Source organism: Thamnophis sirtalis, unplaced genomic scaffold, assembly GCF_051295495.1.
Source record: "Thamnophis sirtalis isolate CommonGarterSnake01/CBP01778 unplaced genomic scaffold, rThaSir2_p1.2 scaffold_8, whole genome shotgun sequence".
In the NCBI taxonomy this organism is placed as follows: Eukaryota; Metazoa; Chordata; class Lepidosauria; order Squamata; family Natricidae; genus Thamnophis; species Thamnophis sirtalis.
This window is the reverse complement of record NW_028261388.1, coordinates 15,212,220-15,225,821: the sequence shown is the minus strand read 5'-3', so window position 1 is coordinate 15,225,821 and position 13,602 is coordinate 15,212,220. Positions and strand designations below refer to the sequence as shown.

At 40.9% G+C, this 13,602-nt stretch overlaps 1 protein-coding gene across 2 annotated transcripts in view; it reads left to right on the top strand.

Annotated features, from left to right (window-relative positions):
- TRPC6 (transient receptor potential cation channel subfamily C member 6) overlaps positions 1-13,316 on the top strand; it is a 73,713-nt gene extending 60,397 nt beyond the window's left edge. For both annotated transcript variants that reach the window (XM_087721126.1, XM_087721125.1), the window contains exons 8-12: positions 1,219-1,414; positions 3,092-3,295; positions 4,945-5,028; positions 6,794-6,869; positions 12,694-13,316. In XM_087721126.1, coding sequence (XP_087577252.1) covers positions 1,219-1,414; positions 3,092-3,295; positions 4,945-5,028; positions 6,794-6,869; positions 12,694-12,845 — 712 coding nt within the window. In that variant the 3' untranslated portion in view covers positions 12,846-13,316. The remainder of the gene's footprint in view (positions 1-1,218; positions 1,415-3,091; positions 3,296-4,944; positions 5,029-6,793; positions 6,870-12,693) is intronic.
- The last annotated feature ends 286 nt before the right edge of the window (positions 13,317-13,602 follow it).

Genomic DNA, 13,602 nt, shown 5'->3' with positions numbered 1-13,602 from the left:
CATCAGGACCAACACTCAAAATAGTTGAGATTGCTGTTAATATGTAAAAGGATATTAAGAAAATGTCCAAATCAGATTATGCCAGAGCATGCCCATTTCTTTCAAACACGCTAAGAAAATGCAAACATGTAGAAAAAAGGAAGGCGCTAATATTTAAAAGAAGTGGGGGCGGGGGGAGACGATTAGAAACATTTCTACTTTTGACTTGCCAAAGTAATTGCATTTTTCCTATTTTTTTTCTAGCAACATCTGATCATGTCTCACTTAAAAATTTGATCTTTATGTTATTGTAATTTTTTTTATTGCTGTGATCCACCCAGAATCTTTGAGGCCTAGAAGTTTAATATGTTATCAAATGAAAGAAACAAAATATTAAAAAGTTATGATATTTATGTAGTTACTTATCAAGCACATCTAAATTCTATTAAAGTAACCAAAATACTTTTACAATCCCCAAGGCATGTCACAACTTTTGGGCACCCCTAATGTTTGGAAATTGAAAGTTGGAAAATTTGACACGTCCAATTCGTTGTGATATTTGTGTGTATTCACAAAGATGAGTCATAAATGCAAGATGATAGGTATGATGTCACACCATCTTTGAATGTGAGCATGGCATTGTTATAGTAGAAGCAGGTAGGTTTTTGATTGAGACAATGCACCTTCATCTTGCAATTTTCGATATACAGGTAGTCCCTGACTTACAAGAGTTCATTTAGTGATCATTTGAAGTTACAATGGCACTGAAAAAAAGTGACTTATGACCGTTTTTCACTCTTATGACCAGTGCAGCGTCCCCATGGTCATGTAATCAAAATTTAGATGGCTTGAACTTGGCTCATATTCATGATGGTTGCAGTGTCACCTTTTCCAACCTTCTGACAAGGGTAGCTAATGGGGAAGCCAGTTTCATTCAACCGTGTTACGACTGCAGTGATTCACTTAACAACTGTAGCAAGAAAAGTTGTAAAATGGAGCAATACTCACTTAACAAATGCCTCACTTAGCAACAGAAATGTTGGCCTTATTTGGCTCATAAGTGGAGGACTACCTGTACAAATATACAATGCATATCTTGCAAACACCACCCATGGCATGCTATCTTTTCAAGTATTATTAATTAAAGATTGGCAGGTTGCTGCTACTGCAGTTCATGATTTTCAAGATCTTTTTGCAAGATTTGTTCATGCTTCTATTTATTCTTTTTTTTTTTTCCAGAGTGGAAGAAAGCTTCAAGACTTTATTCTGGGCAATATTTGGACTTTCTGAAGTAAAATCTGTGGTCATAAATTATAACCACAAATTTATTGAAAATATTGGCTATGTCCTTTATGGTGTTTATAATGTCACCATGGTTATTGTTTTGTTGAACATGCTTATCGCAATGATTAATAGTTCCTTCCAGGAAATTGAGGTAATATTCTGATTAAACCGATACGGGTTTTCCTCAGAGACATTAAAATGTTGTATATATTCTTAATTAGGAACTACAACCAAGCTAGTAAAACAAACACAGGAAACATTGTGGCATTGAAGCAGTCTTTGAGCTAATAGAGCTTTTCTTTAAAATTATTACTGTTCATTGCAATTATATTTATGGCTCTGCCGATAGTTAAATATGAGTATTCAGCAATAAAACTTTATATTTGCATCAGTCTTCTGTTTTGGCCAAGGCCTGTTCTGGAAGATTGTCATGGGGGCTATTGCCTTCCTGAGTACTTCTGGGTGTTGCTTTCTTTGGACAGAATTATGTTCTGGCCAAATCCAGCAAGACTATTCTGTTACTTTTATATCTAATTTTCAACACTGTGATTTAAGTAAGATGTTGACAGGCTAGAACATGTCCAGAAGAAGAGAAAAGAGAAGATGCATAGCCTGCACACTGTACACTGTAAAGAAAAGTTGAAGGATGTTAGCTTGGGGGGAAAGCTATTAAAATGATGTAAAACTCACCTTCTGAAACTATAGCTAGATAATTCTCTGCAGAGGTGGGTTTCTATCAGTTCGCACCGGTTCAGGCAAACCTGTCGTGGTAATTTGGCCTGGGTCACAGAACCGGCAGCACCCTAGGCTGGCCATGCCCTGAACCAGTTTCCCAGTGTTTTCTACCATTGCCGGCATGTTTCTGTGCATGCGCAGAACAATTTACAGTCAACTGTGCATGCGCTAGGAATGCATGGCTGGCGCGTATGTGAAGCAAACTGGTACCAACCGGTATAGGAACCCAGCCCTGGTTCTCTGCCATTCTAGAAGACAAGACATAAAAGAGCAGGATAGAATAAAAAAAAAAGATTTTGATTAAATTCCAGGAAGAATCACCTGACAAAATAAGGTAATAAACTATGGGAAAAAAAGAGAAATATTTTCAGCACTGAGAGAACCAGTTTTTTATTTCCTAGCACCAAGCAAAGAAGTTTTTTTTGAATCGCTCAATCAGTGTGCTGATTTTTTAACATCTTGCTGTTCAGAAATTTGCATGCTTCTTTTATTTTATTGTTTTAGTGGTATGCTTTTTAATAATTGTTAATTAATTATATATTTAATGTATTTGCATTTCATGTGTTTCCTTAACAATATTTATAGTCAGCTCCAAAAACCTAACATAGATCACCCTGAGAAAATGTTGATTTTGAAGAATGGCATCTATTTATTTCTTTTTGCAACTTTGTAATCCCTGGCATTGGGGTGGAGTCGGGGCGACTGAATGGAGCTAAGCGCTTACTGGCCAGGTGCCCTTCCCTGACACCTACATGCAGTTCACAGCAGATATTTTCTCTTAGAGCCCAGAAAGAGAAATATCTGCTGCTGCCTAGAATTGAACTCGCAACCTCCTGAATGTGAGGCAAGCACCTTAACGTCTAGGCCACTGCACTGCTCATACATATATTAAAAAAAAATGTGTGTGCATGTGTTTGTATGAGAGTGTGTGAAAGAGAGACAGAGAGATGACAGAGAGAGAGACAGACAGACAGACAGACAGAGAGAGATAGCATTTGTAGGTGTTTAGACAAATCTGCAGCTCTTTAAACAAGTGTATATTTTCTGTGTCCCACTGTTTCATGTAACCGCGACTGTTTTCTTTGCCTTCCAGGATGATGCTGATGTAGAATGGAAGTTTGCCAGAGCGAAACTCTGGTTTTCTTATTTTGAGGAAGGCAGAACACTTCCTGTCCCTTTCAATCTGGTTCCCAGCCCCAAATCTCTGCTGTACTTCTCCCTCAGAATAAAGACGTGCATTTTTAAAATACTGTTTTGCCACGCGACAGGTTTCCAGGAGGATGCTGAGATGAATCAGGTAAACCAGCTGCCACATACTAGAATGACATATATTTTTCCGTAGTTTTGAGTTGGAGGAGGAAGTAGGTGCTATTCCTATACCATTCAACACAATGGCTGCCTCGGGATGTGATCTTCCAGCAAGTAAAATCACGAGCTATTACACGGCTGCCCTACTGTTTCAGGAAATGAGGCAGCATACTTACCATTGTCTAAAGCCAGTTTTAGACTATTAGACAGTTGAAAAATGTGCAGACTTTGTGCACCCTGCCACCACGTGTCCTCGGACTGTAATGCAACGTAATTTCACTTGGGCCTTTTAAAATTTAACTGCCAGTCTTGAAATATTATTACCCTGAAACAATTTAATGCATCTACCTCATGAAATCTGCCTTCTGCTTTTTATGTCTTACTTTCAGAGGGACTGAGAATTATTTCTGACTTTCTTTTAGTGGCAGTTTATTGTAGGAGGTCCCTGCTATTGCTAGTGGCCCTGATCTTTCCATCACTTTGAATTGGAAAGCTCTGCAGGGATAAAGTTTCTTTATTACGTCTTCTTAACCGAGGTATGAGAAATCAGAAGAACTGTAGATTGCCGAAGAGATGGTTTTATGTGAAAAAAGAGAAATTGATGCATATATTGTGGACTTTAGAACTAAACAGCTGCAAATGCTCCAGACTTCTTTTCTGAAAATTTTTTAGAAAGGAAATTCTCTTTCATGAGAGAGAGAGTTAGAAATGAAAATTAGAGATATTTTTTTTTCTGCATAGCACTAAAAATAATTGTTCCTTTAGATCAGTGATGGTGCACCTTTTTGGCACCGAGTGCCGGAAAGGTTGCGGGAAAACATGTGCATGCGCTCGTCGGCGCCACACTCCGGAAAACCTCTGAGTTCTAGCGCACATGTGCACCTGACAATCAGCTGGCCGGTATGCATGTGCAGGCCAGTTTTTGGCATTGATCTGCACACAAGATTGTGCTCCAGAAAAGAATATATACACATACATACATATACACACGCATACGCATATACATATACATGCATACACATCCATATATATGTATGTATGTATGTATGTATGTGTCTCTGTGTGTGTATATATCTATATATCTGTTATATTTATGCTGATAAATAAATAAAGGGAGACTAGTATAGATCTATTTCAAGCTATTTAGCTCTCATCAGCTAGCCATACCCTATGTTGGGAATCGAACCTGTGCTCTCTTGCCTCTCAAGCATTTAACCATTGTTAACTGTTAACCATTGAGCTACAGAGCTCGATTCCTTATCAGCCAGCCAGGGTGAGAGGTATATATTTAAAGTCACAACCCCTGGTATGCCTAAATATGGGAGGAAGGTCACACTTCCACTCTCTGTCTTCGGCTCGTCACAAGAGACCATTCAGACAGAAACCCAATATTTTTTACTGTTGCCTTTTTGTTACATTTGTTATATTTATGCTGATTATTATAAAGCTATATACCAATTTTTAGTTGGTGACAATTAATAAAATTGTACCACTAAATAAAAAGATTCACCTATTTTTCCTTGGCTTATATTTGGGGGTTCCTTGCTTATCTTCTTTGAAATATTCAGTAGGTAGAAAAACGGAAGAAAAATAAGCTGGAATTATCTAGGAAAACTTCTCATTATTTCTTATTTTCAGATGGCGCATAATAATCTACCAAATATAATAAGCACAGATGACATCAACTTAAACAGCTCAAATAATTCACAGGGAAAGTACCAGGTAAGTATCAAGTTTGCATCTTATGCTTAACTAGAGCAGTTAAAGACTTAGTTGTGGCATTTGCATAAGAACTTAGCCAAGTTTAACCTGGGCTATTTTTTTTTCCCGTAAATTAATTTGTCAACTGGGGCTACCAGATCCTGACTGTAGAATTTAGGATTTATATAAAATCAAAGTGCTAGTGTTTTTTTTTTTTTAAACTATACATCCGTATTTTTACAGTCCAAGTCTCATAACCTGTTGGGTTGGTTGTGGTTTGTTGTATTCTGCAGACTGGAAAGAATTGGGTTAATTCTGCAAGTTACAAATCTAGTGGGAATCCAGTCATTTGGAACCATGCAGGAAATTCAATAGACAAAATTCTGCAGAATTTTAGTACAAGGTGTAAGACATATTCAGTCTTACATGAAGAAGTCACAAAGAAAGAGAGAAAGAGGGAGAGAGATGAAAATTAGAGGATATTTTTTCTGCATAACACTAAAAATAACTGTTCCTATAGATCAGTGATGGTGAACCTTTTTGGCACCGAGTGCCGAAAAGGTTGCAGGGAAACGTGTGCATGACCTCACCAGCTTTTTGAACAACTGGTTCTATTGGCTGTTCTCATTGTACAGAAGTTTTTTTCCCCTAACTTTCAAGGTGGAATCTCTCTCTCTATCATGATTTCTTTTCCTATGGGGTAATAGCCAACTTATCTTGGCCTTCCGAGTAAATGGGTTGTGCTGAATATGGATCTCCTGCATCACATTCAGTTTGGGTCAAATATAGGGAATTTTTAAATTAAGCAATAAATCCTACTATGTTCAGTGGGGTTTCTGAGTTAACATACTTAACTAGCTGATAAACCGGTGTTGCCCATGTATTTGTTTATAGGGGGGAAATATCGGAACAAACATAATTTGTAATGTTGGATTTTCCCCCTTATCAGAGGGAGCCCCCTTGTGGAGTACTGTGAAGCTGCTAGCATGACAACTCCACTGCACTGTACAGTAGAATCCAGTGTGGCAATACGGCACAACAGGCTGTAACACACACACACGCACACACCAAGGAGTGTTAGGGTGTCTTATCCCCAGAGTGTTTTCCTCCAGAGTAAATCATCTGTGTACCAAGTTTGGTTGAAATTGCTTGAGGCGCTCCAGAGTTATGCTGGAACACACAGACAGACACACACATCATGACGGGCTGTGGATCAGCATTGGGCCACTGCATGTCAGGAACAAGGCCATGCAAACAAGCGAAGCAGGATACAGGCAGCATGCGAAACCACACCCCCTCCAGTCCATTGAAAAACCTCTCTCTATGGAACAAGTCCCTGTGGAATGAGCTGCCCCCAGAGATCCGGGCCCTGCCCACTCTCATGGCCTTTCAAAGCCATTAAAACCTGGCTTTTCCGGCAGGCTTGGGGCTGTTGACCCCCTTGATGGAGGTCCAGCCCCCTCCTGATTGGGTGTCTGTTGTGTTTCTTTTTAACTTTGTTGTGTCCCATTGTTTTTAATAATTCTTTTAAATTTTTTTTCATTTCTGTAAGCCGCCCGGAGTCCTCTGGGATTGGGCGGCATAGAAATTCAATAAATGAAATGAATGGTGCCCTAAAGGTTGCGAGCTGCTAATATACATGACACAGCAATATTTGTATAAGCATCAGTTTGGTTATAGCAAGATTCTGAATAGTTCCTGGAGGGCAAGCCAAGCGTTAGTCAGCTTGTAGAATTGGAATCCTTTCATCAAAGCTAAAATCATTTTTAATGCTTCTCTTTTCTAGAAGATCATGAAACGTCTTATTAAACGATATGTACTGAAAGCTCAAGTAGACAGAGAGAGTGATGAAGTCAATGAAGGTGAGATTGGTGAATGCCTATAATTCTAATATTAGATAAAAAAAGATTTCTGGTTTCTTTGTATCACCAAGATTTTAGTTGCATTTTTGCTGCCAAACATGTATTTTTAATCTATGGCCTAGAAGTGTCAACTCAAGATTACGTGCAGTTGTAGAAGTTTCAACTCAAGATCGTGCTTTCCAATGTTCGTTAGCAAATTGATGAATAAGAGAGAGTTTTCAGGTCATGGCTGTAGAAAGCAGAAAATGTAAGGGGTGATCCCAACCTAATTGCCCAATGCAGGAATCCATTATTACAGTAAAGTGTAGTAATTGAATCTTGGATGGGCTTAATATACCTATAAATATACAGTATTTTTCGGACTATAAGATGCACCGGAGTATAAGACACACCATGATTTTTTGCACTCTGCAGGCCTCCCAAACCCTCTGCATGTCTCTTTTTTTGGGGGGGGCGGGGCGATGCAGAGCTTTGGGAGACTCTTACTGTGCTCCTGGGGGGGGGGATGAGTAAAAAACGGCCTATTTTTTTAAAAAAGAAAGAGCATGCAGAGGTTTTGGGAGGCTTGTAGAGTGCTGCTGAGGGCGGGGGCAAAAACGGCCAGTTGTTTTGCTCATTTTTGCCCTCCCCAGCCCCCAGGAGCACTTTGCAAGCCTCCCAAACCCTCTCTGCATCCATTTTTGCAAAGAGGGTGGGTTTTCAGTAGACCAAAAATGCTGAATTCAGTGTATAAGATGCACCCTCTTTTTTGAGGGAAAATACTTATACTCCTAAAAATACGGTAGGTAGTCCTCGGCTTATGACCACAAGAGAGCCCAAAATTTCTGTTGCAAAGTGAACATTTGTTAAGTGACTTTGGTCCCATTTTACGAGCTTTCTTACCCCAGGTGTTAAGTGAATCTCTGCAGTTGATACGTTTATAATACAACTATTAACTGAATCTGGCTTCCCCATTGACTTTGCTTGTCAAAAGGTCACAAAAGGTGACCCCAGGACACTGCAACGGTCATAAATATGAATCAGATGCTAAGCAACTAGATTTTGATCACATGACCCTGAGATGGTGCATAAGTATGAAAAACAGCCATATCACTTCTTTCATTGCTGTTACAATTTGAAGTGGTCACTAAATGAACTGTTATAAGTTGAGGACAATCTGTATAACTTTTCTTCAACACACAAACATACATAAAAACCCCAAAATCAAAATCTTTCCCGTTTATCACAAACACTATTTTTCTTTCTTTCTTTCACTATTTTTCAAAAGTTTGATCTGCTAGTATACCAAGAGGACAGTATTCCCTTGGCTATGAAAACTACTGCATAATTTTAAAATATCCAAAATTAAAGGGATGTCTTTCAGAACATTGAGTGACCAGACTTGCACAAAACTGAGGCTCGTTGAAGCAGAGTTTCAAAACTTTGGGGCCGAAACAAATAGACCCACTGAGCAACAACAGAAAAAGAAAATGATACGACCGACTGGCTGAAGCATAAGAGAGACATGAGATGGAGTTGGGAACAAGGGTTAAAATATTCCAACTCCACTAATGAACTACCTACAGATAGTCCTGACTTCACAACCACACCTGTGCTTGGAGCTTTACTCATAAGTTCTTAAATGGGTTACCACATGACTTGATTCTACTTTATGAGCATTTTTACAGTGGTCATGAAGCGAATCACCACAGTTGTTGTGAACCGCACACTCATTAAGCAATTCCAGAATGTCTAATGGACACATGCTTGTGCTGCGTGTGTGTACGTGCATGCTGCGTGCCTCCATGTGGGGGGATACTGGGTTCCGTTGTACCGTACTGGTACCATTACTGGTGCAATGGTTACAGTGCAAGGATTGCAGGCAAATTCTGCCCACAGCCTAGAACTCTATCCTGACTGGGCTAAAGGTTCACTCAGACATCCAAGATTGGTAAAATGAAGATCCAAATTGTTGGGGGCAATATGCTCGATAAGCCACCCAAAGAGTGCTGTAAAGCACTATGGGGTAGTATATAACAGCAATAGTACTTAGACTTGTATTCTGCTTCATAGTGCTTTTCGAGCCCTTTCTAAGCAGTTTACAGAATCAACCTCTTGCCCCCAACAATCTGGGTCCTCATTTTACCCACCTCGGAAGGATGGAAGGATGAGTCAACCTTGAGCCTGGTGAGATCCCAACTGCAAAATTGCAGGCATCCGGCAGTCAGCAGACATAGCCTGCAGTGCTGCATTCTAACCACTGTGCCACCGTAGCTATTATTATTGCTATACGTTGTGCTACCGGTGATCTCATTACAGAGGAGCAGTAAACGTTGACTGAGGTGGGCAGCAATTTTATATATCTGTTTATTTTTCCTCCTGGCTGTGGGCTTGAGCCTCTGGTGGATCCAGAAACCTGACCTCTGCAATTTGTAACAGGATATATAGTCTCAATCTGCAAGTCATAATACGAGCACTGGTGGATGTGGATAGAACCGCATTTCCGCATTTGACTGCGAAACTAAAGAAAGGAGCAGATATCTGATGTGAAAAAAATGTTGGAAGTTTTCAGCAGACTTGATTTTTCAAAGGGAATTTCACGTTGAGCAGTCAGTCTGTTCTAAGGCCTTAAATAGTGCTTTGATGTCAGAGGCAAGGCAAGACAAGATAAGATAAGGCCAGTTGGCATCTTCTCTGAAATGGGTTTCCCAATGTAATCCTTTCCTGGAATTTGAGGCAAAGACGTGAGAAGCAGAATGAAGCATAACACTTTGCGCTCTGTGCAGGACATGACACAAACCAACAAATAAAGGCTCACCTTTATTTGCAGAATATCCATTGCTAAGCAAAATGGTTGTTGAGTGAGTCATGCCCAATTTTACAAAAACATTTTGCCACAATTGTTGTTCTGACCTAGGCTTCCCCAAAAAGCATGGAGCAGATTCCTAGTCCCGACAAAACCCTTTTTATTAAACAAATGTGAATTCCTCTCATTCACATTCAGCAAAGGCCTGGTAAACAGTCATTCAAATATGAAGTTATGACCACAGACCTTATCTACCTTGGAAAGCTGCCATGTAAATATTTTCCAAACGCAGTGCTGTGCAAGGAAAGACTTGGCACAGAGTCTCTGAGATTCATGGACAGATCTTCACACTCCTGAAACAAACAAACGAATTGTTTCCTGCAAAAGCCCACTCCTCTTTTGCTCTTCTTTTATTTCCCATGGGTGAGGCCAATCATCATCCATCTGTGGCCTTACTCCCAAGTCGACCCTAATTTCTGAGCTGTTCTTTTCTTCTGGCAGCTCTGTGCATGCACACACTGGGAAGAGGCTCCAGCTGTTCCTCTGCCTCACTGTTGTCTAGCTCCAAAGGCAGCTGAGAACTGCCAGATGCCCTTGGCCCAGTGGTGGGTTCCGGATCCTGTTGCATCCGGTATGGTGCAACGGGGCCCGGCGTCCACCATATGAATGGTGCAGCACGCACGCACATACACGCAGTGCACACATTCATCCTTACCTCCTGCGATGCCTCTGCGACGCTCCAGCTGTTCGGCGGAGCATTGCGCAGGTGCCATACACTCCATGCATGTACACGGAAGCGCTGAAGAGCTCAAATACAAATAAGGAGGGTGGGCAGGTGGGCCCTCCGGAGCACCATACCGGAATGGTACCCAAGGTGGCGCAGTGGTTAAATGCAGCACTGCAGGCTACTGCTAGATCAGCAGGTCAGCGGTTCAAATCTCACCGGCTCAGGGTTGACTCAGCCTTCCATCCTTCCGAGGTGGGTAAAATGAGGACCCAGATTGTTGGGGGCAATATGCTGACTCTCTGTAAACCGCTTAGAGAGGCCTGAAAGGCCTATGAAGCGGTATATAAGTCTACTGCTATTGCTATTGCTATTGCTCCTGGGAGGCACCGGTATGCCCATACCGGGGCATACCACCTGCAACCTACCACTGCCTTGGCCCCACCTCTGACTACAAAGCAGAGCCCTCGTCTTCCCCAGCCTTCAGGACTGGCCCATGTTCCTCCCCAACCTCCTCACTCCACTGCCAGCTCCGCTAGCCACTGGCGGGCCACAATTGTTAAGCAAATCACTGCAGTTATTAAGTCAATCATCTGATTGTTAAGCAAATCCATCTTTGAATTTGACTTTGATGATTAGAGAAACCAGCTGGGAAGGTCAAAATGGCAATCATATGAGCCCGGTATTCTGCAACCATTGTAAATACACCCTGGCTCCCAAGTACCCAACTTTTGATCATGGGACCAGGAGAATGTTGCAATGGTCATAAGTGTGAAGATCAGGCGTAAGTCACTTTTTCCAGTGCCATTGTAACTTGAAATGGTTGTTAAATGAATGGTTGTAAGTCAAGGACAAACAATCATTTGTAAGTATGACAAACCAAAGCAGGGCTAAAACTTCCCACTGTAAAAAAAAAAAGAATGTGTGTCATATCTCATAGCATTCTTGGAAACAAAGATGGTATTTGAACCTGATGCCAAAAAAATCCCACCATGAAATTAAAAATAGCTCCTGTCAGGGATTCATACACTGTAGATATGAAGGACAAGGATGCCTATGGAAATTCTCCCTCATCCAGGTCATGGTTGTCCCAAAGGTCCTTTTCCAAGAGGCAACTGAACTTTCTGGCTTGTCTTTGAAGATGTTTCGCTTCTTGGATCAGAAGCTTCATGGCTAAGAAGCAAAATGTCTTCAAAGAAAAAACAGAAACTCCAGTTGCCTCTTGAAAAAGCAACTTTGGGAAGGACGAGGATCCTCATATCAATATAGCTGACGTTTATAAAATACTGCAGAAGATATTTGAAATAGTGGCAGAATTAGTTTGAGTTTGAGTTTGAGTTTCATTTTATTTATATGCCGCCCTATTCCCTATGGGACTCAGGGCGGCACACAAACCCAAAGGAGGGGAAGGGAAAAACACGAAAACTACAAAAGTACAGGGCATTTTAAAAACAACCAACAGCCACACGATTCGAGAGGGGAAGGGAACTCATCGACCCCAGGACTGCCGACACAGCCAGGTTTTAATGGCTTTTCGGAAGGCCTGGAGAGAGGTGAGGGTCTGAATCTCTGCGGGGAGTTCGTTCCAAAGGGCCGGAGCTGCCACAGAGAAGGCCCTCCCCCGGGTAGTAGCCAGATGACATTGGCTGGTAGATGGAACCCGGAGGAGGCCTACTCTGTGTGATCTAATGGGTCTTTGGGAGGTAATTGGCAGCAGGCGGTCTTCGGGAGCCAACGTTAAACCTTATTTCTCTTCCTGAGAAAGATTCTGTTTTCTAGGGGAAAAAATAACCTTCTTTTGAAAAACAAGATTTGTTATTAAAAAATAATAATAATAATAACGTAAAGGTTTGATTACCTTCATGAAGGTAAAGGTTCCCCTCGCACATATGTGCTAGTTGTAACCGACTCTAGGGGGCGGTGCTCATCTCTGTTTCAGAGCCAGCGCTGTCTGAAGACATCTCTGTGGTCATGTGGCTGGCATGACTAAATGCCAAAGGCACAGACAACAGTGTGTGTTACCTTCCCACCAAAGGTGGTTCCTATTTTTCTACTTGCATTTTTACATGCTTTTGAACTGCTAGATTGGCAGAAACTGGGACAAATAACGGGAGCTCACTCCATTACGCAGTACTAGGGATTCGAACCGTTGAACTGCCGACCTTCTGATTGACAAGCTCAGCGTCTTAGCCACTCAGCCACCACATCCCATCATTACTGTATCTTCATTACTGGTATTTTATTTATTAGCTTCCCTCTGGAAAATAGGTCCTTGCTTCCCATGTTCCTAAGCCTTTGATCTTTCTCTTTTACAGGTGAGCTGAAAGAAATTAAACAGGACATCTCAAGCCTTCGATATGAGCTCCTTGAAGAAAAATCACAGAACACAGAAGACCTGGCAGAACTTATCAGAAAACTTGGGGAGAAACTGTGTATTGAACCAAAGCAGGAACAGAGCAGCAGATAACAAGAACTTCTTTCTCAAAAGGAAAAGAAGCAAAAATTCTCCAAGCTGGCAGACCCAATGAAAGCCATATCAGTGTTTACTTCCCCTTTGTTCCCCTTCAAACTTAATTGGCACTTTTACAGCAGACACAACTTGAATGGATTTTTTTATGAGTATTTGTAACGGGAGAAACAGCATTTGACTGAGTTGTTCAATCCCCTGCACCAAAGGAGAAAGAGAGAAGAAAAAAAGAACTTTTCAAAAATAGTCTTAAAATTAAAAAAAAAAAAGGCATAAAACACAGTCTGATAAACTATATTACTTTAATTGCTGGATTCTGTTAACATCGTTCTTTTTCACATATATGACATGTTCAAACACGCCTACCTTATATCTTACGTGTATCTGTAATCATAGTCCATTAAAATAAAGCGAGGTTGCAATAAATTAGCTAGGAAAAAGAGTTCAGGTCGTAAAAAGAAAAGAACTGAACCTCTTTTAACTAAACAGAGAGAGATGCAATTAAATTGTGAATTAACCAAAGAGATGAATTTCATTGTCAGTAGAAAGGCTTAGGGCGGATGAAAGAAAGGTTCAAAAGAATACATCTGGAAATTGTTGTGTAACTCTAGAACTACTGTACTACAACACCACAGGAATCACCATACTACAATTATAGTAGTAGTAGTATGGAGTTTGGAGTTTATTCAATTTGTAGGCCACCCTATTCCCCGAAGGGACTCAGGGCAGCTGAACAAAACCAAGGGAGGGGAAATTA